General features: G+C 47.6%; 1 protein-coding gene across 1 annotated transcript in view; it reads left to right on the forward strand.

Annotated features, from left to right (window-relative positions):
- Window positions 1-13348: 13348 nt before the first annotated feature.
- LOC123158678 (uncharacterized) overlaps window positions 13349-25001 on the forward strand; it is a 33796-nt gene continuing 22143 nt past the window's right edge. Inside the window, exon 1 of the mRNA XM_044576580.1 lies at window positions 13349-13562. Coding sequence (XP_044432515.1) covers window positions 13349-13562 — 214 coding nt within the window. The remainder of the gene's footprint in view (window positions 13563-25001) is intronic.

The following is a 25001-nucleotide window of genomic DNA, read 5'->3' on the forward strand; positions in this document are numbered from 1 at the left end:
TCAAATTGTTAGTGTTTCTCCTTTTATACTGAATATCTTTAGTCAAACATTGACTTGGCTAATTTACTTACATATGGAGCCTGTTTTATTTAGTTGTCTATTGATCAGTTTGTTCTTTCCTCATTTTCACAAACGATGGACAGTATTTTCCGTTTACACTGAAAATATTTTGTCATAAATTATATTTTCTAACTTACTTCACATATGGTGCCTGCTTTATTTAATTGTGTACTGATCTGTTTGTTCTATCCTCATTTTTGGTGGTCACTATACATGCACAAACAATGGAGAAAGCCATGGAACTCTGAAGTCAGAGAAGAGAGGGGAAGTGTCCTTTGCTGCTGTCTTCAACAGAAGGGGCTCTAGGTGATTTCTTAGGGTTTTAATTAGGGCCAAAGATGGATATATGATTTACAAATCCTGGTTTTTATGGCAAAATCTATATAATTCTAAGAAAAATATTAGGCTAATAAGACAAATTGACCCACTAAAATGTTGTTGATGGTGGTAGATGGGAGTAATGACTATTTGATCTTAGTATCACCTTTTTTTTGCTTATGTATTTGGAGTGATAGTATCTCATAATATGACATCCTTTCCCTCCTTCTACTTTTTTTAATATACTGACTTATTATTTTTCTGCATTAGCATATATTTATAGCACAAATGAAGTTATTTCTAGCGATGTTATTTGAACTTATTTTATCCTTCCATGAAGCATCTATGTGCCTCTACATTGGCTCTTCCTGAGATAAACTTGGACTGAGATTGTTCAAGTAGTTTTATGTTCTACACCCTTCCGGGTAAAAAGGTCCAGTCAGCTGGACAAGATGTGTTTCTCTGATTTTTTTATAGTCAAAAATTAACTCATGGATCATCCTTTTACCATGTATTTAATTTCAACATAAAGTATCAACATAGCTATGTATCATTTAGTTACCAACACAAAACGAAAAGGCTGTCAAACAAAGATGCTTTGAATTACCGAAGAATCGGAAATTTATCATGAAATATTGATATGTATTCCCTTTACCTACAATTAATGTATTGACTCTTTTGATTCAATAAAAAATTTCTTTATGAAAGATTATAGCATTTGTACCAATATAATTTTTTTGCATACACCATAACATAAAAATTAAAGTGAACACGTAAAAATTGAATAAATAATAAAGTAATTGATAGATAAAGTTTAATATTATTGGTACCCAAAATTTCTCACATAAAGTATCAATAGCTACGGCATGCCGCTGCGCAGGCATGGAAATTCAGCATGGCTCGCCAGCAAGTAAGCATCCAACAGAGTGAATTTGCAAGACAAACAATGATCTTGGCAAAAATATGCAATAATCTCTCTGACGTGGTACCAACGTCCTCACAAAGAGGATCCCATCATTACATACACAGGAGCGAAGACACCCGTTGGACAGGTACATGAATTTGCAAAAGCTCTTTACCACTTTATTACCTGCACTAATCCTGCAGGGGGCTACAATAGGATGATTTAGCTCAACTAGGGCATCATTGTATATGGTACGCTCCATAGAACAGACTATATATGGTGCTAATAAGTAGTCAATATTTATCATACATAGCTGCAATAAATGTACTCATTTCCCATCTTTTATTACTCTTTCTGGATTTTAGTCATCTACGATTCTATCATTAACAATGCCCTTTACGAGCCGTATAGATACAATGTATCACCGGGCGCGGCGTACCTCCGCACGGGCTATGCTAGTATGTACAATTGCACAATTTGGAGTAAATGAAGAGTCACAACCATCGAGACTAAAGCATATAAAGCTAGCAATGGAGGCCTAGTCACGCAATCAGACGGCCATGACACCCAAGGAGATTAAGATAATCTGACTCGGAACCCACATCAGCTTCGTCGTCCACTTCATGACTGATGTAGTGTAGCCTAGAGATTATCAGCACTCCTAGCATATTTTTCATTCTTTGGCGATGTTCAACCACTTTTCGCAAATACTTTTGTTCTTTTTTGATGTTCAACAAATTTTAGAATATATTTAACCATTATTTACCAAGAATGTCTCTAATCCCTCATCTAAATACAAATGATTTTGAAAGATTTATCAGCGTAGGTTATGCAAAAATCATTCAAGCACACGCATTGCTGATACGTAGCTGTGTTGATCTTATCATGCATGTAAAAAAAACTTGACATTATTTCAATCATACAGTCATGAGATCTTCTATAGGGCCTGTGGACTATCTGAATGCATGCCAACATACTTAGAACTAGTTTAACACTGGATATTCTAGATGCTAAATTTACCAAGTTTATTTACTCAAATAAAATCACATAATGATCGCAACAATCGAACTAAGGCTTTGTATATTATACTAGATCTAGGCCATCTTCACATTTTTGGTCCGTACGTCTTGTAGTGATTAATTTCCTCAACTTTTAGAAAAGCAACCATCAAAACCGTCGATGTGGTGGCCAGGAAAGCAATGATGCCCAAGTCATACCACTCAGTGTGAAAGACAAAGACCGTGATAACCAAGGATATTAACATGACCACTGTGGCGACCAACATCAACATAGGCGCCCACTGCATGGAACAATACACGAATATATTATGACTTGGTTAGTTATTGAAAACTATTCCGAATTAATTGAATGAAGTACTTGTTCATTCCGAGTCGAGCATCTTTATGTTCGAGCAAGTCAATAGAAAAAAAATATCAATATGTACAACACACCAAAATCAGTTTAATTAAATTATTTACAAAATATATTTTCATACTATATACAAATTTGATGTTGTACACCATAACTAATATCTTTGATACACGTGGTTATACTTATAAATTTATGACTTAGAGCAAGCCTACAACTTCAACTAATTTGAATCGGAGGGAGAGTTGATAATCAGGTTCATTGCCTAGCGTGTGTAAGCACTATTAATAAGTACCTGTACTCCCATGGGTGTACTAATCTCTTCCCGTGCTTCCAGTTCCCGTTGCTTCTCCTCCTCCCGGCGTTTAATAAGCACCAGGTGGATCATGACCGTGCAGTAGGAGAAGACGATGGCGGCGATGATCACGTCGCGCCGATCCTGCTGCCATAACCCGGAGGCCGAGATGATGAAGATACCGAACATGAGGACACTGACCATACCGTGCTGCAGGCACACAAAGAAGAACCAACATGATTGCACATCATGATGAGCGTGCACATTCACATAAACACAGATTGCTGCAGGCACACAAAAAAAAAGACAAGATGGAATTAGGCTTTCTATGTACTATACATGAATGGATGCCACGCACGCACCAGGAAGACCTTGACGCTGCTCGGGGCGAGCTCAGATCAGACTGTCAAGTCGTAACTGGGTAGGACTCTATCTCTAGTTCCTAGTTAATTTCTATCTCTAAGTTTTCTTTAAAAAAGGAATATATCTCTAACTTGAACTTGCAAATGTAAGGTAGATTACAACCGCCGGCCGGATGGACGTGAACATGCAAAACGTGCATCGAGTGTACAATGCACCTTCTAACATACCCCCTCAATTTTTAACCAGTTTGGCAAACGATGTTTACGTCGTTAACTTGTTGGAGGCGTTGTTCGAATATGCTAAGACTTGTTCTTCAAGGAGAAAATCTAGATTCTGGTTTTAGGTGGTTCGATCGTGTGACAACAGTGATAGTGTAATCTAGAAGATTTGTAGTGTTATAAGCATTATATTAGTGCTAAGAGTAAGGGTCCCGATAACTGCCACACGTGTGGTGTATCGGATAGTTGTGCCACACGCCTCATGTGGCATGAACAGCAATCAGCCCACACACCTACGTGTGGGCAAAACAACTAATGCCCACACACGTCTTTTTTTCCCTCCTGAACCCTCTCACACGCGTGCGTGTGGGCGAAATTGATAACGCCCACACGCCCGTATGTCAGGCCTCGTACACTTCTGGTCCCGCACGCGACGCATGACGCTCACCGCGCGCCCGCAGTTGCCATGGTTCAGACCCTCGTCCATGTTCGTTTATCTGCAGTTGCCATGTCGCTGAACTACAGTTGCCATGTCGAACAACTGCAGTTGCCATGGTTGCTCAACTGCAGTTGCCATGTATGGTCTAATCTAATGTAGTTGCCATGATGTCATAACTTTAGGAGTTGCCACATACTAACACTAGGCAGTTGAGAGAGTTGCCATGTTCTCACAAGCATGCTAGGGCAGTTACCATGTAAAATGGAAGAGTTGCCATCTGCTTACGTGCACGTTAGGGCAGTTGCCATGTACGTGCACGTTGGTGCAGTTGCCATGTACCATGCAAAAACATATGGCAACTCGGTAAAAGACAGTTGCCATCTGCTTACGTGCATATTAGGCAGTTGCCGTGTATCCTGCAAAAACACATGGCAACTCGGGTAAAAAAAGAAAGTTGCCACCTGCTTATAAAGCACACTAGAGGCAGTTGCCATGTGCGCTGCAAAAACACATGGCAACTAGCAGCTTACGTGTGGGAGAGGAGACGGGCGTGTGGGCGAGATGGCAAATGACCACACACCAGCCCTTGTGCGTGACTGAAAACTGGTGTGTGGGTGAACTGCTAAACGCCCACACACCGGCCCTTCCGTGTGGTAAAATGGATGTGTGGGCGAACTATGTCACACACCACACACACGCCTTGTCCTACGTGGCATAGAAAATCAGCCAGATTGTGTCAAGATTCGTGCATATAGTACTGGACGGTGATGGATGCGTGTGGTCGAGATGGTCAACGCCCACACGTGTGGGCGTTAACATTTCCGAAGAGTAAAGCTCTGTACTAGTCCGGCATGTTGCCGGGAGCTGACTCATGTGTCCTAGCCGTATACGTATAGAAGAGATTAAACTTGCCGTGTACTCCCTCCGTTTTTTTAGTCCGCATATAAGATTTGGTCAAAGTTAAATTTTGTAAAGTTTGACCAACTTTGTAAAAAAAATCAACATCTGCAATACTAAAGCTATACGGTATGAAATTAATTGTATGATGCATCTAACAATATTGATTCCATATTATGAATCTTGATATTTTTTCTATAAACTTAGTCAAAGTTAACAAAATTTGACATTGACCAAATTTTATATGCATACTAAAAAGAAATGGAGGGAGTAATTAGGAGAATGCTTATCCGTGTAGGACTTGGGTCTAGTATACGTATAGAAGAGCGTGTTATTAGGAGAGTGCTTGTCCGTGTAGGACTTGGGTCTAGTAAGTCGGCTACTTGGTTGTGTATAACACAGCCAAGCGGTGAATATTGTAACAACGTGGAGAGAAAAAACAGAAAAAAATAAGGAAGAGAGAGGGATGACACGTGCCTTTGGCTAAAGTTTTCGTGCATGTGTTCATCATGCGATTTGATGTGATCGATCCGTGGGCGAGTTTCAATAAATAGTGCTTGAGAGTCACTACCTTCCTGAAGGCGCTAATGCTGAAGAACCTGTCGTCTGTGTGATGTCATGAGATAATTGATGTGGGTATGGTCATTGCCATAGTTTCCCGATGGCGGATCTAATCCCTTTGGATTTTTTCTCTCGCCCACTCTTTGTTATTTACGGGCATGTTTTTGTGTGCGCGCCCTCGTGTTGGTTGTGTCCATCCTAATTATGCAATGACTGGATGTGTCACTAGTAGAAAAGGGGGCAAAGGTCCAGGCCGGGTCAGCCCATTAGTCCCGGTTCAGTCTAGAACCGGGACCCATGGTGGCATTGGACCCGGTTCGTGAGCCCCGGGGGCCGGCCGGGCCATGTGGGCCATTGGTCCCGGTTCGTCTGGACCTTTTGGTCCCGGTTGGTGGGACGAACCGGGACCAATGGGCCTCATTCCTGGCCCACAACCATTGGTCCCGGTTGGAGGCTTAACCCGGGACCAAAGGCTGCCATTTAGTCCCGGTTCATGCCACCAACCGGGACCAATGAGGTGCCTATATATACCCCCTCGCATAAGAGCAGAGAACACTGCTCTGTTTTTTCTGGCCGCCGAGGGGGAGAGGGCTTGGTGGTGCTCTAGCTCACCTCCTATGCACACAAGGTGTTTGATGGAATGCCCGAGCCACACTACTTAAGATTTCTCCTCTCCAAGCTCGACCTCAAAACTCCATTTTCCTCAATATTTGTCTAGGTTTAGCGGTCCGTCACGCCCCGTCCATGTCTTCACCGCCGTCGATCACCCGCGCCGATCTCATCACCGGCACCATCGTGGTGAGCCTCTTGTTCTTATCTTCTTTCTGAAAGGAAAACTATTCTTACTTGTATGTCTAGATAGATACTTGTATTATTTTCTTACTTTTATTATTGCATCTTATATAGTGCGATGGTTTTGGTATCCGCCCCCATCGGCCCTCGTCATGTCTATGATTCGGATGTGGTATATATTATCTTTTCATAACTATTGGTTCATTTATTGTTTATGAAAATTATGCCGACCAACGTGACATAGATTTTATTTATCTAGGAGGTTGTTGAACCGGAAATTCCAACCGACCCTATTGTCGAGAGGATAAATTTAGTTGAAGAAGAAAAAAATTCTTGAAGGAAAAAATAAGAAAAATTGAGGAGGAGGAGAAGATGATATTGGAGTTGCATGTTGCGGATGTCGTCGATGATCACAAGTTCAAGATGGATGCAATGCGCTTGAAGATTAGAAAGATTAGAAAATATGCCATTCATACCGATGCTTGGTATCATTATGTTGTTGGATCAGTTGTTACCTTGGTTGCGATTATGATCGTATTTGTTTTCACATTGAAATGTTTTACATAGTTTCAATGTATGATTTAATTAATTTAGATGCTCGCAGAGCTTTATGTTGTTCTGTAATGATTTTCGCTTGAAGATGAGAACTATGTATGTACTTTGGTTTTAATGTGATGATGAACTTCTATTAATTTGGTCACTTAATTATCTATTCATGATGTTCTATAATGATTTTTGACACACTTAATTATATATAATGCACGCAGATGAACCGGCAATGGATTTACGGTAACAGACACATCTCCGAGTACATTAAGGGCGTGCATGATTTTCTCGAAGTGGCTGAGGCAAACAAGCAGAATGGTTTTATGTGTTGTCCGTGCCCTATATGTGGGAATACGAAGTCTTACTCTGACCGGAAAATCTTTCACACCCACCTGCTTTACAAGGGTTTCATGCCACACTATAATGTTTGGACGAGGCACAGAGAAATAGGGGTTATGATGGAAGACGGCGAAGAAGAAGAGTACGATGACAACTATGTGCCCCCTGAATACCGTGATGCTACTGAACATCAAGAGGAACCAGACGATGTGCACAATGATGCTGCAACGGGCGAAGCTGCTGAAGATCAAGAGGAACCAGACGATGTGCCCGATGATGATGATCTCCGTCGGGTCATTGTCGATGCAAGGACGCAATGCGAAAGTCAAAAGGACAAGCTGAAGTTCGATCGCATGTTAGAGGATCACAAAAAAGGGTTGTACCTCAATTGCGAAGATGGCAACACAAAGCTCGGTACCGTACTGGAATTGCTGCAGTGGAAGGCAGAGAATGCTGTGCCAGACAAAGGATTTGAGAAGCTACTGAAAATATTGAAGAAGAAGCTTCCAAAGGATAACGAATTGCCCGACAGTACATACGCAGCAAAGAAGGTCGTATGCCCTCTAGGATTGGAGGTGTAGAAGATACATGCATGCCCTAATGACTGCATCCTCTACCGCGGTGCGTACAAGGATCTGAACGCATGCCCGGTATGCGGTGCATTAAGGTATAAGATCAGACGAGATGACCCTGGTGATGTTGACGGCGAGCCCCCCAGGAAGAGGGTTCCTGCGAAGGTGATGTGGTATGCTCCTATAATACCATGGTTGAAATGTCTGTTCAGAAACGGAGAGCATGCCAAGTTGATGCAATGGCACAGTGAGGAGCGTCAGAAAGACGGGAAGTTGGAAGCACCCGCTGACGAGTCGCAGTGGAGAAAAATCGAGAGAATGTACTGGGATGAGTTTGCAAGTGACCCAAGGAATGTATGGTTTGGTTTAAGCGCGGATGGCATTAATCCTTTCGGGGAGCAGAGCAGCAATCACATCACCTAGCCCGTGACTCTATGTATATATAACCTTCCTCCTTGGATGTGCATGAAGCAGAAGTTCATTATGATGCCAGTTCTCATCCAAGGCCCTAAGCAACCCGGCAACGACATTGATGTGTACCTAAGGCCATTAGTTGAAGAACTTTTACAGCTGTGGAATGGAAACGGTGTACATACGTGGGATGAGCACAAACAGGTGTCTTATGTCAATGATATGCAGAAAGATGGTCTTTGGACTGAGCTAAAGCCAAATTTCACCCTACCGCCAGAGGAGGGTCCGGAGAAGCCAATTAAAGAGCAATTAATCAAGTCTTGTGCTCTTAAGAAGATGGCAGGCCTATTCAGGAGGTGGAGGAAAGAGCTGAAAAATTTTGTCGACAAAGAAGAGACACCAGAATTCATCGGCAAATATGAGAAGATCAGAGATCACTGGCCCGCATTTTTGGCCCACACGACATCGTAAAAGAGTAAGAAGATGTCGGTGACAAACTAGCAAATTGCCGCGAAGAAGAAGTTTCACCATCGCACGGGGTCAGGTGGCTACCTCAAAGCCCGGCCTAAGTGGTCCAAGGCTGTGAATGATCTGCTTGATAAAGGGATCGAACCAGAGACAATGAAATGGCCAGACCATTGCCGGACTTGGTTCTTCGGGGCTGGCAGAACCTTGGACCCTATATCAGGGAAGTGCCGTTGGACGGACGAGCAATTGAAAACACCAATCAACAGGCTTCGGCACTATATCAATGCAGCGCAACAAGGGACGCTCGTTCCAGACAGGGAGAAGGACGAGCTCACAATGGCCCTCGGGAATCCTGAGCACCCTGGACAGACACGAGGCACGCCAGGCTCCATTCCATGGAAGGTTGGTTTTCCGGAGGCAGGGGGTTACAAAACCAACGAGAGGAGGAAGAAACTGGAGCAGAGCCAACTGCAGGCACTGCACGAAAGGATACAAGGGCTAGAGGAACGAGAAGCAGATCGCAGCAAACGACCTGCCGAAGCTTCCCCCGAAGCTACCCCGCCATCTCAGCGGAGAAGCAGCGTGGCTTCCACCGAGTTGCTTCAGCCGGAGCATGTCTTGACGGCTCCTGCTAGCTACCCCGTGGATTTTATCACGGAGGCTCAAATTTTCCACCTTATGACGCAATGGCAGAACTTAAAAGTCAAGGCGGCTGTCGGCCAAGTTCGACCTTCTGAACCCGGCGCAACTTTTCACTGTCGTCCGATTCCAGAAGGATATGCTAGGGTGATGGTGGACGAAATAACGGAGGGATTTGAGGACCTCCAGCTTGACCACCCTACCAGTGAAGGGGAGACTCGGCTGGGTTCTGCTCTGAAGACTCCATGCCTATGGCGGAAGGAGTACATCAAGCTTCCGAACTGGATGCCTCCTCCTCCTCCTCCGGCGAGTCAGGGCACTCCACGTCCTCCACCGCCTCCTACTCCGGCGAGTGACGATCAGGGCACTCGGCCTCCTTCTCCGGCGCGTGGCGGCACTCCGCCTCCTTCTCCGCCCGCGCCGGCGCGCCCGAGCATCCAGCAGTCTCCTCCTTCTCCGGCGCGTGGCGGCACTCTGCCTCCTTCTCCGCCTGCGCCGGCGCACCCAAGCAGCCAGCATCCTCCTCATTCTCCGCCTCGCCAGCAAGAGCGGAATAGACCCGCCGCCGCCCCGGCTGCCCCGGCGCATCGTAGTCCTTCTCCTCTTCCTCGTATGCAAGAACGAAAGAAGACAGACGCCGCAGCCGCTCCGTCTGCTCCGGCGTCTAGCACTACAACCATCAGAGGTAGGAGGCAATACAGATACGGTCCTTCTCTCAAGCCTCTAGAGAAGTTACCGTACGAGAGGACCGAGGAGGAAAACGCGAAGATCGTGCAGACCGAAGTGAACGACTTATTTGAAGGGGTGAAAGCAAAGAGACATCCACCTCTGGAGGAGAAGGTAGATCCGGTGAAAGCAAAGCGCACTATCGATGCCCTGAGGAAACCACCAAAGTCTCCACCGAAAAACAACTATGAGAGCATTACTGCAAAGACATATCTCGAAGCTAACCGGTCGGGAAGTACTGTCAGTGATAAAAGGTTAAAAGAATGAGCAGCTCGGAAAAAAATTGCCCAGCTCCGCGAACAAGCAAAGAAATCGTGCCCCCCGCTCAATGTGTCTAGCGGTGACATCGTCGCTAATGCTCCGGGGACGGTGGCCGGTTATGGCAATCTTGCGGATTACCTGCCTGACAATCAACTTCCTGATTTCTTGGAGGTGGACGAACACAGATACGAGTACGGGAAGCCTCTCGTCAAAGATGAAAAATCTCTAACAACGATGATGCGAAGATTCCATAATTGGTACATGAAAACCTGCAGAGAGTCTGGGGGGACGAATACTTTGTATCTGAATATTAAAGAGGAGCACGACCTCGTTGGAACTGATCTGTTGACTGTTCCATTTGAGGAGTTCTTCGAGTTCTTCAATCAAAAGGCCCTCGATAAATTAACGGTCTTTTGCTACTGTATGTAAGTACTATTTATGTCATTAAGTATCTATATATAGCTCGGCTCTTTCATTGCATGTATTTATAATTAATTATCCTCACTATATTATGCAGATCGAAGATCGTCAAGTGCAAAAAACAAGAAATATATGATATTGGGTTCATTAACACAAATATCATAGATGAAATTCAGGTTACAAAGCACGCCGAAGAGGCCGAGGCCAACTTGCTACAATCGTTGATCAAAAATTAAAACAAAGATTTAATACTCTTTCCTTACAACTTCCACTGAGTATTACTGTCGTGTGCATATTCGGTTTCCCTCATTACTCGAGCGAGGTTATAGTAATGTAATTGATGAGTTATGCATGCGTGCGCAGATTCCACTATGTTGTTTTGGAGATTAAGCTTGAGCGGGGAGTAGTAAACGTCTTAGACTCCAGACGAAAAGATCCCGAAGGGTATGCGGACATGACTAATTTCCTCAACAAGTAAGTTCAATCGATCATTATCGCACCATATCGGCAACTTTTTGTTCATTTCCTGGTATCTCAAGTAATAATAATTATTTTCTTTGTCTTGCATGGTTTGGAAACAGTTCACCGCAGAAGTTCCGGGACTGCCGAAGGAGCTGCGATATACATACCCGAAAGTAAGTACTACTAGCTAGTTAGTTGTGCGCATCTCCCGTTGTTTCTATAGCTGTACTTTCATCAATGCCATTTATAATGCTTCATTATCAGTTTGATTGACCTGTATTTCTCGTAAAGTGCTTGTGGCAGGAACAAGGGAATGATTTCTGTGGATACTACGTGTGCGAGTTCATATACAACGCGACTTTGAAAAGTAAGTGGGGCTACTCTAAAAGACAATATGAAGTGCGTAAGCAATAATATTCACAATTTCATTTTATTACACCATCATTTCTGTCGAGTTTCATTCATATATGTATTAACCCCCTTCTTCAAATTAGACGTGGCAGATGCGGGATGAACTCCTAGAACAAGATCGCATGAAAGCAATTCAAGAGGAATTGGCGGGATTCTTTCTTGACCACGTCATCAATAAAGCCGGAGAATACCATGTGGAAGTTGATTTCAATTGCTAGGGGATTGTAAGAGATCTTACATATTGTATATGTATGTAGCCAGTAGCATCGGATAGATAATACGAAAACTTGTTGTTCGACCAATCTCTCGGGGAAGGAGAGGTCGATCGATCACTTCTCTCGATATGCATGAGGAACTTCTGTACTTAATGGTTCCCTTCATTTTCTTATACTAGCTAGCGTGTCGAGGGCCTCTCTATGTACAATATGTAGCATCGACCAAGCATGGACATAAGAGAGGACACTTATCTCTATTAATTAGCTAGCTAACACAATATATGAAACACCTAAATTAACCCCCCAAAACCCCCAACCCCCCCCTTTCAAAAATAAAACAAAAATCACAGCCACTGAAATGCTGACGCGTGGATGCCTTTTGGTCCCGGTTGGTGCCACCAACCGGGACCAAAGGCCCTCCTGCCTGGGCTTGGCGCACCGGCCACGTGGAGGCCCATCTGTCCCGGTTCGTGTTAGAACCGGGACTAAAGGGGGAAGGCATTAGTAACGACCCTTTAGTACCGGTTCAAGAACCGGGACAAAAGGCCCTCACCAACCGGGACAAATGTCATGTTTTCTACTAGTGTGTGCTCATTAACTATTTATCTTGATGTTTCATTATAAGCCAATAAAATCCACTGTTTGTTGAAAGAAAGAATGGGTCAACACTTCCAAATATGGAAGTCTGAATCTTGATGGAATTTGCGACTACCTTTACAACCTCTGTGCATTTTTTTAGAAATGGAGGAGGACCCCCGGCCTCTGCATCTGGATGATGCAGGCAACCACTTTATTAATTATTCACACAAGACCTTACAAAGTAATACAACAGTCAGACTAAAGCCAGCGTCGAGGCAACATCTGTTGTTACTTCTATCCAGTTGATGAAAGGATGCTGATAGTCTGGGCCTAATACCAAAACAGACCTCACAGCTAAACCTACCATCTAAGACCTGAGGTCCCAACCAGGACGCCTGCCGGGTATGAGGCACCCACTAGTCCGGTGCACTTCTCAACCAGGATGCCTTCCGGGTATGAGGCTGCCGCAGCCACCTGCCACCAATCCATCTTCAGTGTTATACTGCTACGTCAACCTTGCCCGGTCTAGCTACCGTCAACGCCACCATGACGCCAGACAGCGCCACCTCCCTGCGCGAGTCCATCTCCGTGCATCAGACGTCGAGTCTTCACGGCGCCATGCCACCGAGATCCACCACCATCAATGTGTAAGCTGAAGCACCGCTCCACCAGAAAGCGTTCCACTGGACCCTCGGTCCGTGTACACCTCTACGAATGACGCCCCCAAGAGGGAAACGGCACAATAGCACCGCCGTCATCTAATCTACTAATCTAGGGTTTCCCCCGGAGGTAGCATAGAGTGGCCTTGAACTTCTCCACGGCGATGCGTTCAAGAATGGAACGACGCAGACAGCGCCGCCACCGCCAGCCTTGGCAGCTAGCCGAGAGCAGGTTTTCACCCAGATCGGTACAAAGATCCTCCCTCAAGCATCTCGTGCACGGACTGCCGCCATCTCTGCCAGGGATTGGACGAAAGGGATCCATGCCGTCGCCGCCTGACTGGCCATGGCACCACCACGGTGCCTACAGCCGGCACCGTCAGGCACACTGCGCTCGCCTGTAGATGCACACTGGAACCGCCGGCATGCCCAAGACCATCTCGGCCGCCGCCATAGGGGCGACTCCGTCGCGGGCAGGTTGCACCTCCGCTGATGCTGCCGTCAGGCATGCTGTGGGCATCCCGCCGCTCCTTGCCATTGGATCTGCATTGAACGATGCGCCGCCACCGCCCGGAAAAAATGCCATCACCGCGCGAGGGATAAGGCCCCGCCGCCGCCATCATAAGCCAGGCTTCGCCGGTGAGACCTCAGGCGGCGGCGGGACGGAGCAGACGAGGGGAGGGGGCCTAGGGCCAGCGGCGTGGTCGCCCCCCGTGTCGCCTAGGGTTGGCGACGCGGGGGTGTGTGCGTGGCATACTACAACCTGTGTGCTATCCTTTGCTCTGCTGAATCTCGAGCAGGAACCTGATTTTATTCAGGCGATGGAACTAAACTCATGATAAAATAAATGACGAAAATAGAGGCTATAGCATCGTTCGACGCTTGTTGCAACTTCATCGCCAATGGACACATCATGGGGCCGCCCGTTTCCAACGTTGCAGGCGATGGCGTCGCGGCTCAAAGAGGCACCACCGCAGGTTGCAGCTTCATCGCCACTGGGCACAACATAGACGCAACATAGGTGTCATTCGATTGCAGCATCGGCACCGATGGTTTCATAGCTCACAACCCCCGCTCTCTCTAGTCCCAACATAAAATGCCAATCGATTGTAGCATTTTTGCGGGTTTGGTTGCAGTTTCGTGTGCAGACGCTCGCAACCATGACGGATGGCGTCGTGGCTCACAACCCCCGCCCTCTTTCCAGTCCTAACATAAGACGTCTCCGGTTGTAGTATTTTACGCCTATGATGGTAGCTCCATGTTCCACATTCATAGATTTGATGAATATCGTCGCAGTTGGCAGCCACCGGTCTCTATAGTTCTAGCATAAACCATCACTTGTGGTAGAATTTGGTGCCTCTGGTTGCACCTCCATGTGCTAACGCTCGCAACCTCGATGACATGGGTCATTGAGGGAGTCCTGGATTGGGGGGTGTCCGGATGGCCGGACTATGACCTTTGGCCGGACTCCCAGACTATGAAGATACAAGATTGAAGACTCCGTCCCGTGTCCGGATGGGACTTTCCTTGACGTGGAAGGCAAGCTTGGCGATACGATATGAAGATCTCCTCCCATTGTAACCGACTCTGTGTAACCCTAGCCATCTCCGGTGTCTATATAAACCGGAGAGTTTTAGTCCGTAGGACGAAGAACAATCATACCATAGGCTAGCTTCTAGGGTTAGCCTCTCTGATCTCGTGGTAGATCAACTCTTGTACTACCCATATCATCAATATTAGTCAAGCAGGAGTAGTGTTTTACCTCCACCGAGAGGGCCCGAACCTGGGTAAAAACATCGTGTCCCTTGTCTCCTGTTACCATCCGCCTAGACGCACAGTTCGGGACACCCTACCCGAGATCCGCCGGTTTTGACACCGACATTGGTGCTTTCATTGAGAGTTCCTCTGTGTCGTCACGCTTAGGCCCGATGGCTTCTTCGATCATCAACCACGACGCGGTCCAGGGTGAGTCTTTTCTCCCCAGACAGATCTTCGTATTCGGCGGCTTCGCACTGCGGGCCAACTCGCTTGGCCATCTGGAGCAGATCGAAAGCTACGCCCTTTGCTGTCAGGTCAGGTTTGGAAGCTTAAATTACACGGCCGACATCCGCGAGGACTTGATCTTCGACGGATTCGAGCCACGGCCGAGCGTGCCGCACTGTCCCGATGGGCATGATCTAACTCTGCCGCCAGACAGCGCCCAGAGTGCCGCTCAGGTGTCCGCTCCGATCATTAGCTCGGAGCAGACCGCGCTAGTCAGGGACGGACGGTTGGATGCCGCCCCTGAAGCCGCAACCTCTACGGCGATAGAGCCGAATACCAGCCTAGTCCTTTGCAAGGCCCGTGACTCCATGGTGCCGGACTCCGTTCCGGACTCCGAATATTCCGCACCCCTTCCGGTCGAACCCGATTGGGCTCCGATCATGGAATGCACCGCCGCGGACGTCTTTCAGCACTCGCCCTTTGGCGATATCCTGGATTCACTAAAGTCTCTCTCTTCGTCAGGAGAGCCCTGGCCAAACTATGGTCCGCAGGGTTGGGATGCGGACGACGAAGAAATTCGAAACCCACCCACCACCCACTTTGTAGCCACTGTCGACGATCTAACCGACACGCTCGACTTCGACTCCGAAGACATCGACGGTATGGACGCCGATGGAGGAGACGACCAAGAACCAGCACCTATAGGGCACTGGAAAGCCACCTCATCATACGATGTATACATGGTGGACACACCTAAAAGAAATGACAACGGGGATCAAAAGGGGGCAACCAGGGATCGCTCCCTCGAAAAACAATCAAAGCGGCAGCGTAAGCGCCACGCCAAGCCCCACCTCAACAAAGACCCAACCATAGAGCAGGGCGAATCAATGGAAGACGAACATGCCATCGAGCAACCGTCCAAACAGGGCGGACAATCCGAACAACCCATCCCCGGGAAAGATAATAGTCCGGACGACCTCATGCCGGACAAATTGCTGGAACATCAGAACCTCCACCAAAGGCTCATTGCCACTGCATGTAGCCTGAAAAAGCAGAAGTGGAGGCTCAAAACAGCGGAAGATGCACTCAGGATCAGATGGGGCAAAGTACTCAATACCGCACACAAGTACGGCAACAGTCGTCACACAAAGAGCTATCCGAAGCGGAAACTACTACCGGAATTTGACAAACAGGCCATAGAGCCCCTACAGTCAAAAAATAAGGAAGCCACAAGGTCGGATAGACGACCCCACGATCGATCTCAAGCGACAAAGGGCGCCGCACTCAATACGGTGCGCGATCCGCCCAAGGATTCACATAAACAAACTGGCCCAACCAGATCCATCTATGGGCCAAGAAAGCAAGCTTCAGTGAGCAATGCAATGCAAAAAATACCCGAACATCGTGGCACACCTACATACAGGGGCGCCGCACATCCCCTATGTTTTACCATTGAGGTGCTGGATCATGAATTTCCACCGGGATTCAAGCCCGTGAACATAGAAGCATACGACGGAACAACAGACCCTGGAGTCTGGATCGAGGATTATATCCTCCACATACACAAGGCCAGAGAAGATGACCTCCACGCCATAAAATACTTACCCCTTAAGCTCAAAGGGCCAGCCCGGCATTGGCTTAAAAGCCTTCCCGAAAACACCATGGGAAGTTGGGAAGCACTCGAGGATGCTTTCCAGGCAAATTTTCAAGGGACCTATGTTCGACCTCCGGATGCCCGGAGAGTCAGCCCGGAAACTCTGGAACAGATTCCTTACTAAAAAGAATCAGATAGTTGACTGTCCGGACGCCGAGGACCTAGCAGCTTTCAAACACAGCGTCCGAGACGAATGGCTCGCCAGACACCTCGGCCAAGAAAAGCCAAGAACAATGGCTGCATTAACACGCCTCATGACCCGCTTTTGCGCAAGAGAGGATAGCTGGTTGGCAAGAAGCAGCACCAGCGACCCGAGCACATCCAAACTCAGAGATGGAAACGGGAAACCGCGCCATAACAAAGAACAGCGCCAAATCAAGGATAACAGCCCGGTGAGCACGACAATCAACGCCGGATTCAAAAGCTCTCGGCAAAACCAGAAAAAGCCGCAACCCAAAGATGACAGGGACGAGCTGTCTCACCTCAACAAAATCCTGGACAAAATATGTCAAATCCACAGTACTCCCGGGAGACCTGCAAACCATACCCACAGAGATTGTTGGGTCTTCAAGTAGTCCGGCAAACTCAACGCCGAACACAAGGGGCTCGACACACCAAGCGAGGATGACGACGCACCCCACAAGCAGAACACTAGAGAACAAAAGAAGTTCCCGCAAGAAGTCAAAACAGTAAATTCACTTTAGACGACAAAAGGGAAAAACAGAACGACGCTTACGAAGACATGGGCTATAGGACAGCCCCAGAGGAGCACTACCACTGGTTGCTACAACCAATCATCTTTGATCATCAGGATTACTCCAGAGGAGCCCAGAGCGCAGGCTGGACTGCCTTGGTCTTGAATCCGGTTATTGACGGACTCCAATTTACAAAAGCCCTTATGGACCGCGGCAGTGACTTAAACCTGTTATATCAGGACACAATACGCAAACTAGGGGTAAACCCAGTTATAATCCGCCATGGCAACACTTCCTTCTAAGGAGTCACGCCGGGACCAGATACCCAGAGTATGGGTTCCCTTTCGTTAGAAGTCACGTTCGGCTCACCCGACAACTTCCGAAGCAAAAAGCTAACATTCCACATCGCCCCATTCGTAAGTCGCTATCAAGCGCTACTGGGACGTGAAGCTTTCGCCCGCTTTAACGCAATACCGCATTATGCATCCCTTACACTTAAAATGCCCGGCCCACGAGGCATCATCTCATTACATGGGAATATCAATTGACCCCCAAAGTACGGGCAATGCTGCGGCCGCCTGGACAGCCGCACACTAATCCATCCCTACTATCCCGGACACGGCTCGACGAGTCCGGCGTAAACATACATAGGCTTAATAGCCGCATAACCCTGTACAAGGGGCTCCGCGTGTTCACGCCAGGAGACAATACGGCTCAATTCTTGCTCCAACTATATTTTGTTTATTTTAATATAGATTTCTCGCACGCTTATTCTTTACTAAGTTCCTCTCTTTCACAGACGAACATCGTGCTACGCCCGTCCAGGATACGGCACAACGGAGACACTGGCGCAGACGTGCAGTAGGGACCCGTTTCAAGGATTCTTTTCAGATTAAGACCCTGCGTAAACCTTCTTTACTGTCTATTGTTGACAACATCCCCCGGTTTTCGCTATAACCGAGGAGGAGGCTGGCGTCTTGGCATGTGGCCACGCCAGAATTTTGCGCGTACCTGGACACCAGGGCCTTTTTTACCAAGGGCTCTATTTCGGCCCATCTTAATAAAGACCGAATACCTTAGGGAGTGTTCGGCGTCGCGAGTTTGGCCTTATATGCATCAGCTCCGAATCATGTCTTTGGTCAAATGTTGGGTTTGCCCGGCTCCTGTGTTTTGCTGCCTTACCGTTATATCAGCTAACGCGGCACCAGGAGAACAACTGCGATTGTGCCCCGGTTCGGCCAGGCGAGCACCTTAGTAGAGAAAGCCGAAAACTGACTGTCATGATATAGCGAGAGACTGGTCAACCACTCGATGACTCTCGGAATCTTTAGGATTCCTCCGCATTAACGAAGGATCGCTTCCCGGTCACGCACACACGGGCCCCGAATTTGGGTGAGCGCAGTGCCATTAGGGGCTATTGAGTAGCCCCAATGTCAAACTCCTATGGCTAAGTGAAACTGATAAAGCATTATAGTCCGGTTGCCTAGTTCGCCGCGCTATCACCTCCTTTGTAGGACTAAGACGTTGGATTAAGTGTGAAAAAGCGCCTTTTTGCGAACACCCCCGCATTATATGCGTGGGGGCTGAAGCCAACGACTGCCATCTTTCAGGTTATATACACATATACATTAACGGCCGCACAGGAGGTATTATAATTCTTGCAAGCACAAGTATAAAAAGCTTTTATATTCTATCAAAATATTTCTTTTACAATAGCACATGCTATTCGAACACAACATCCTTCGAGCACTGCGCTTCTATTAAACGAGCGCCCGAAAGAACTTCCTCAAAGTAGTGCTTGGCAGGTGCCCGACCTTCGTCTGAATCCCGGGATGCAACAACACTGGCCTTCATATCCGCTCAGTATGTCTTGACACGGGCAAGAGCCATTTGTGCACCCTCTATGCACGCCGACCTCTTCATTGCATCAACATGCTACACAGAACCAAGGAGCTGCTGCACCAATCCAAAATAACTCTTCGGCTCTCACTCTCCCAGCCACAAACGACTCGCAACATACTTCATGGCGAGTCCAGATAACCTGTTCAGCTCTGCCCAGGCCGCCAAACGGTCGGATACCGAAAGTGGGCATTCGGGATTGTGGAACTGCGACCAAAAAAGTTCTTCCAATTTATGGTCACCTCGACCTCGGAAGTGTTCGGTTGCGTCTGCCGCACTCGCTGCCAAATCCAGATAAATGTTTTCCGCACTCCACTGCCGGTCTAACGGAGCATACCTAGGATCCCTGAACTTCATCCGCAGCATATAGGGCCTTCCAGCCATGATATCTCCGGTCTGACGCAGCTCCTCCTTCATAGCTCTCATTGCAGAGCGAGTATCCTTGGCCTCGGCAGTGATCTTCTCAAGGTCCTTCTGAGCCGCCCTTTCTTATTGTTTAAGAAATTTTCAGCGGTCGGCAGCATCCTTCAATTTTATAGCCATCTCGGCTATTACCTTCTTGCTCTGGCAGTGAGCAGCCTGTTCGGCCTTCAGCCCTTCAGCCGCCTTAACGGTAGCCGCATCACTTTTCCTTGCTTGCTCTCTGGCTCGGGCAAGTTCCGCCCGAAGGTTCTCCATGGCAGCAGCACTATCTGCATTAAGAACATATATTGTAAGGCACGAGCATCGCACTCCTCTTATCAGATGTCTGTGGAGCATACCTTGTGCCTCGTCTAGCCGCTTATTTACAAGCGCGATGTCGGTATCCGCCACCTCAAGTTGTCGCTTTTGCTCGGCAGATTCATCAGTCCGGCTAGCCACCGAGTGCCTCACCACCTTCATAAAAAGGTGACATTTTATACCTGGGGTTATGATCCTCTGTGCGCCATCACTCTTGACGACACACAGAGTCTCAAGGGCTACTATTTATACAAGGCGCATTTTATATATGCAGCTCTATTAAAAGGTACACCTTTTCACGTACCTCAAAGCCTATTAGTAAACTCCTGGTGGCCTCGTACGATCCGCTTTCCGCGGATGAAATCCTTCCTATCACCGTGTTCATCAACATACGGTGTTCTTATGAGACGGACGCTCGCTCGAGCAGATCCCTCAGCCTCTCCGACCGCGCACCGGAGGGCACTGGACTAGGTCGACGACCTTTTTCAACATCCAGACATGAAGAAACCCGCTAGGACGACACCTCGGGGTCGCCTGCCTCGTAAGTCGGTGCAGCTAGGGGAGGCGTTTTGCTCTCCATCATCTCCGGATGAAGATCGCCTGAAGACGAGCTCTGCTGAGAAGGGTTGAGATCCGAACAACAAGGTAATATTTTGGTTATCTTCCTCAGAAATAAAACAGGGATGCCACTAATTTTTGAACCCCTCTCTTTACTTACGGCTCGGAGGAAAGCTGATCCCCTTGAGGGCGCAATGCAGCCGGGGCAGTCTCCGGTGCCGGATCCTCTGACAAAGATTTCTTCCCCCGTTTCGAGGTCATCCCCTCCGGGTCTTCAGAGGCACTCCTTTTCTTTCCAAGGTTGGGGGAATTCTCGATTCCTCCCTTCCTGACAGTCTCCTCCGTGGAGGCGGTAGCTCCTTGGTTCCCCTCTTCACCCTCTGCCGAAAGCATAATCTCCAGCATCCTGGTTAACATGGGATCCGGCGTGGTCTCGGGCAGGGGGGCTAGACACCTGATAAGCTTTGCCTTTGCTATCCACTCCTGTTCAAAGGATAGTTCTGTTCAAGGGCCACTTTATGATGAAAATGCGGATGGTGTGTCCAAATACGGGGCTACTTACCTTAGCATCCTGGCGATTGCAGCTCAGACCTGCGTCCTCGGACGAGTCCGGACACCTTGCTTGTGGTCCGAAGAACAATTTGTACATCTCCACGGGCGTCACGCCCATAAAATGTTGGAGGACTCACGGTCCCTCCGGATTAAATTCCCACAGGCGGAGAGGGCGACGTTTGCAGGGCAGCTTGCGGCGAATCAGCATGACTTGCGCCACCACGGTCAAGTTAATATCTCTTTCGAGGAGATCTCAAATGCGGTCCTGCAGTAGCGACACGTCTTTCGACGGCCCCCAGATAAGCCCTTCATTGGCCCATGATGCTCGCCGTGGTGGGGGACCCGAGCGAAAAGCAGGTGGCGCCACCCATGTGGTGCCCCTGGGGGCTGTGATGTAAAACCAGTCCCGTTGCCATAAGCCGAACTCTTCTTGAAAAGTGCCCTCGGACCATGGAGCGCCGGCTATCTTGCTTATGATAGCTCCTCTGCACTCAGCGTGCTGCCCCTCGATCATCTTCGGCTCCACCTTGAAGGTTCTAAGCCACAGTCCGAAGTGGGGGGTGATATGGAGGAAGAGCTCACACACGACAGTGAATGACGAAATTTGGAGGATGGACTCCGGAGCTAAGTCGTGGAATTCCAGCCCATAATAGAACATCAGCCCCCTCACGAAGGGATCAATCGGGAAGCCTAGCCCCCGAAGGAAGTGAGATGTGAACACCACGCTCTCACCGGGCAGGGGAGAGGGGATGGCCTGCCCTTGAGCAGGCAGCCTATGCGAGATTTCGCCGGTTAGATACCTGGCATCTCTCAGCTTTCGCACGTCTTCTTCCATAACGGAGGAAGGCACCCACCGGCCTTGAAGGTCGGAGCCGGACATCGTCGAAAGTCCGAAGTGCCTAAAACTAGAAGCTTTGAGTGTTGGAACTCGAGGCGAGGGGCGGATTCGGTTGGATCGAAAGAGAAGGGAGTCAAGCCTTGGTCTCTTTATAAAGGAGTTGAATACCAAGAGCCCTCCCCGTAACCGTCTGGGACTCGCTTTCAATTAGAAAGTCATACCAAAAGGCACGGTTGAGTTACCCACGCCCGTATTGATGAGAATCCTGGAATAAGGGGACACGATCTCTGCTTTGATAAGACGTGTCAAGGAAACCGCCTCGCTAAACACGCTGAGGTGGAACAGCAAAACGAATAAAGGCTTGACCCTGGCGTGATGTCACGCTGCGGAATACGTCCGCAGATTAGATTTGTGCAGAAATTATTCTCTCTACTGCGGTATGTGGAACTTATTTTTGTAGAGCCGGATACTATCCTTGTGTTCAACATCTTCTATGAAGTATTCGGAGGAGGAACCCTCCTTGCAATGCTGAAGATAACTTGCGCGCCGGACTCGTCGTCATTGAAGCCTGGTTCAGGGGCTACTGAGGGAGTCCTGGATTGGGGGTGTCCGGATGGCCGGACTATGACCTTTGGCCGGACTCCTAGACTATGAAGATACAAGATTGAAGACTCCGTCCCGTGTCCGGATGGGACTTTCCTTGGCGTGGAAGGCAAGCTTGGCGATACGATATGAAGATCTCCTCCCATTGTAACCGACTCTGTGTAACCCTAGCCCTCTCCGGTGTCTATATAAATTGGAGAGTTTTAGTCCGTAGGATGAAGAACAATCATACCATAGGCTAGCTTCTAGGGTTTAGCCTCTCTGATCTCGTGGTAGATCAACTCTTGTACTACCCATATCATCAATATTAATGAAGCAGGAGTAGGGTTTTACCTCCACCGAGAGGGCCCGAACCTGGGTAAAAACATCGTGTCCCTTGTCTCCTGTTACCATCCGCCTAGACACACAGTTCGGACCCCCTACCCGAGATCCGCCGGTTTTGACACCGACAGTCATCATGGGCTCGCAACATGCATCGATGTTGGTCGCAGCCCATGCGGATGGCTGGTTGCAGCAACGATGTGTGACCTCGCAGCCCCGCTCATCATCGGCTCGCAACATCATACCCTCGAAGATGCACGAAAAAAACAGCCATCTCCTTCCCTAGGAGCAGCCCCTTATGTGCGCCACGTAGTGGCTTGAGCTCAATCTCATAAGCATCCGTGCAACATGGACTACTGTGGGGAAGGAGAAATGGCAAAACATGAACGAGCTCATTCTTGTGCGATCCATGGAGGATTGCTGCAAAAAGGATAGAGAGCAACACGAATGAGCTTGCCGCTCATGCGATCCATGGTGGGTTGCTATGAGAAGAAGAGAGCATGCGAAGGAGAAGGGGGGAACCTACGAGAAAGGGCAATCAGGGAAAAAAAGTGGGCAATGCGGCTCCCATTGCGGTAAGCTAGGCCACGACCCCACGTGTATCTCGACCAAACAACCAATGCATGAACCGACTGGTCAGCCAATTTAGATTGTTTCCTTTGTAACAATTGATCTAGAGGGCATAAGAAAAATGCTATTTCTTCCATAACACTAATAAAAACAGCGTCACTTGTTGCCATTTTATTCGGAAACACAGAACAATCACACATTCCCATGTGTTGCACATACACTCACCCTATAAATGATTGCACACATACCCTATAAACCCCTATTAGCACCTCTGACAGCTTTTGGGATTTGCGATGTGGTCACACACACCTTGTAGTCGACAAAAAAATCATACCATTGAAATAATAGCGTAATAATGCTTAAAAACAATTTAGGAGATAAAATAGCACCAATGATAAGTCTATGACTTGAATCCGGTTTGGTTGATTTCACCACAACTAACCGAACCATTTAAGGGAATCTCCAACGTTGTACCACAAAATGGACATACCAAATGTTTGCAGACACGTAGGGAAGCCGGTCATCCAACCGCATGAAGGAAATATGCCCTAGAGGGAATAATAAAGTTGTTATTTATATTTCCTTATATCATGATAAATATTTATTATTCATGCTAGAATTGTATTAAACGGAAATTTAGTACATGTGTGAATACATAGACAAACAGAGTGTCACTAGTATGCCTCTACTTGACTAGCTCGTTAATCAAATATGGTTAAGTTTCCTAGCCATGGACATGAGTTTCCATTTGATGAACGGGATCACATCATTAGAGAATGATGTGATTAACTTGACCCATCCGTTAGCTTAGCACGATGATCGTTTAGTTTGTTGCTATTGCTTTCTTCATGACTAATACATGTTCCTATAACTATGAGATTATGCAACTCCCGAATACTGGAGGAATACTTTGTGTGCTATCAAACATCACGATGTAACTGGGTGATTATAAAGATGCTCTACAGGTGTCTCCGATGGTGTTTGTTGAGTTGGCATAGATCGATATTAGACTTTGTCACTCCGATTGTCGGAGAGGTATCTCTCGGCCCTCTCGATAATGCACAACACTATAAGCCTTGCAAGCAATGTGACTAATAAGTTAGTTACGGAATGATGCATTACGGAATGAGTAAAGAGACTTGCCGGTAACGAGATTGAACTAGGTATTGAGATACCAACGGTTGAATCTCGGGCAAGTAAAATACCGATGACAAAGGGAACAACGTATGTTGTTATGCGGTTTGACCGATAAAGAACTTCGTAGAATATGTAGGAACCAATATGAGCATCCAGGTTCCTCTATTGGTTATTGACCGGAGACATGTCTCGGTCATGTCTACATAGTTCTCGAAGCCGTAGGGTCCGCACACTTAAAGTTCAATGACGATCGGTATTATGAGTTTATGTGTTTTGATGTACCGAAGGTAGTCCGGAGTCCCGGATGTGATCACTGACATGATGAGGAGTCTCGAAATGTTCGATATATAAAGATTGATATATTGGACGGCTATATTGGACACCGGAAGTGTTTCGGAGAAGTCTCGGATAAAACCAGAGTGCCGGAGGGTTATCGGAACCTCCGGGGGAACTAATGGGCCTCGATGGGCCTTAGTGGAGAGAGAGAGGGGAGGCCAGGGAAGGCCGCACACCCCCTCCCCCTTGACTCCGAATTGCACTAGGAAGGG

Source organism: Triticum aestivum, chromosome 7B, assembly GCF_018294505.1.
Source record: "Triticum aestivum cultivar Chinese Spring chromosome 7B, IWGSC CS RefSeq v2.1, whole genome shotgun sequence".
Lineage (NCBI taxonomy): Eukaryota > Viridiplantae > Streptophyta > Magnoliopsida > Poales > Poaceae > Triticum > Triticum aestivum.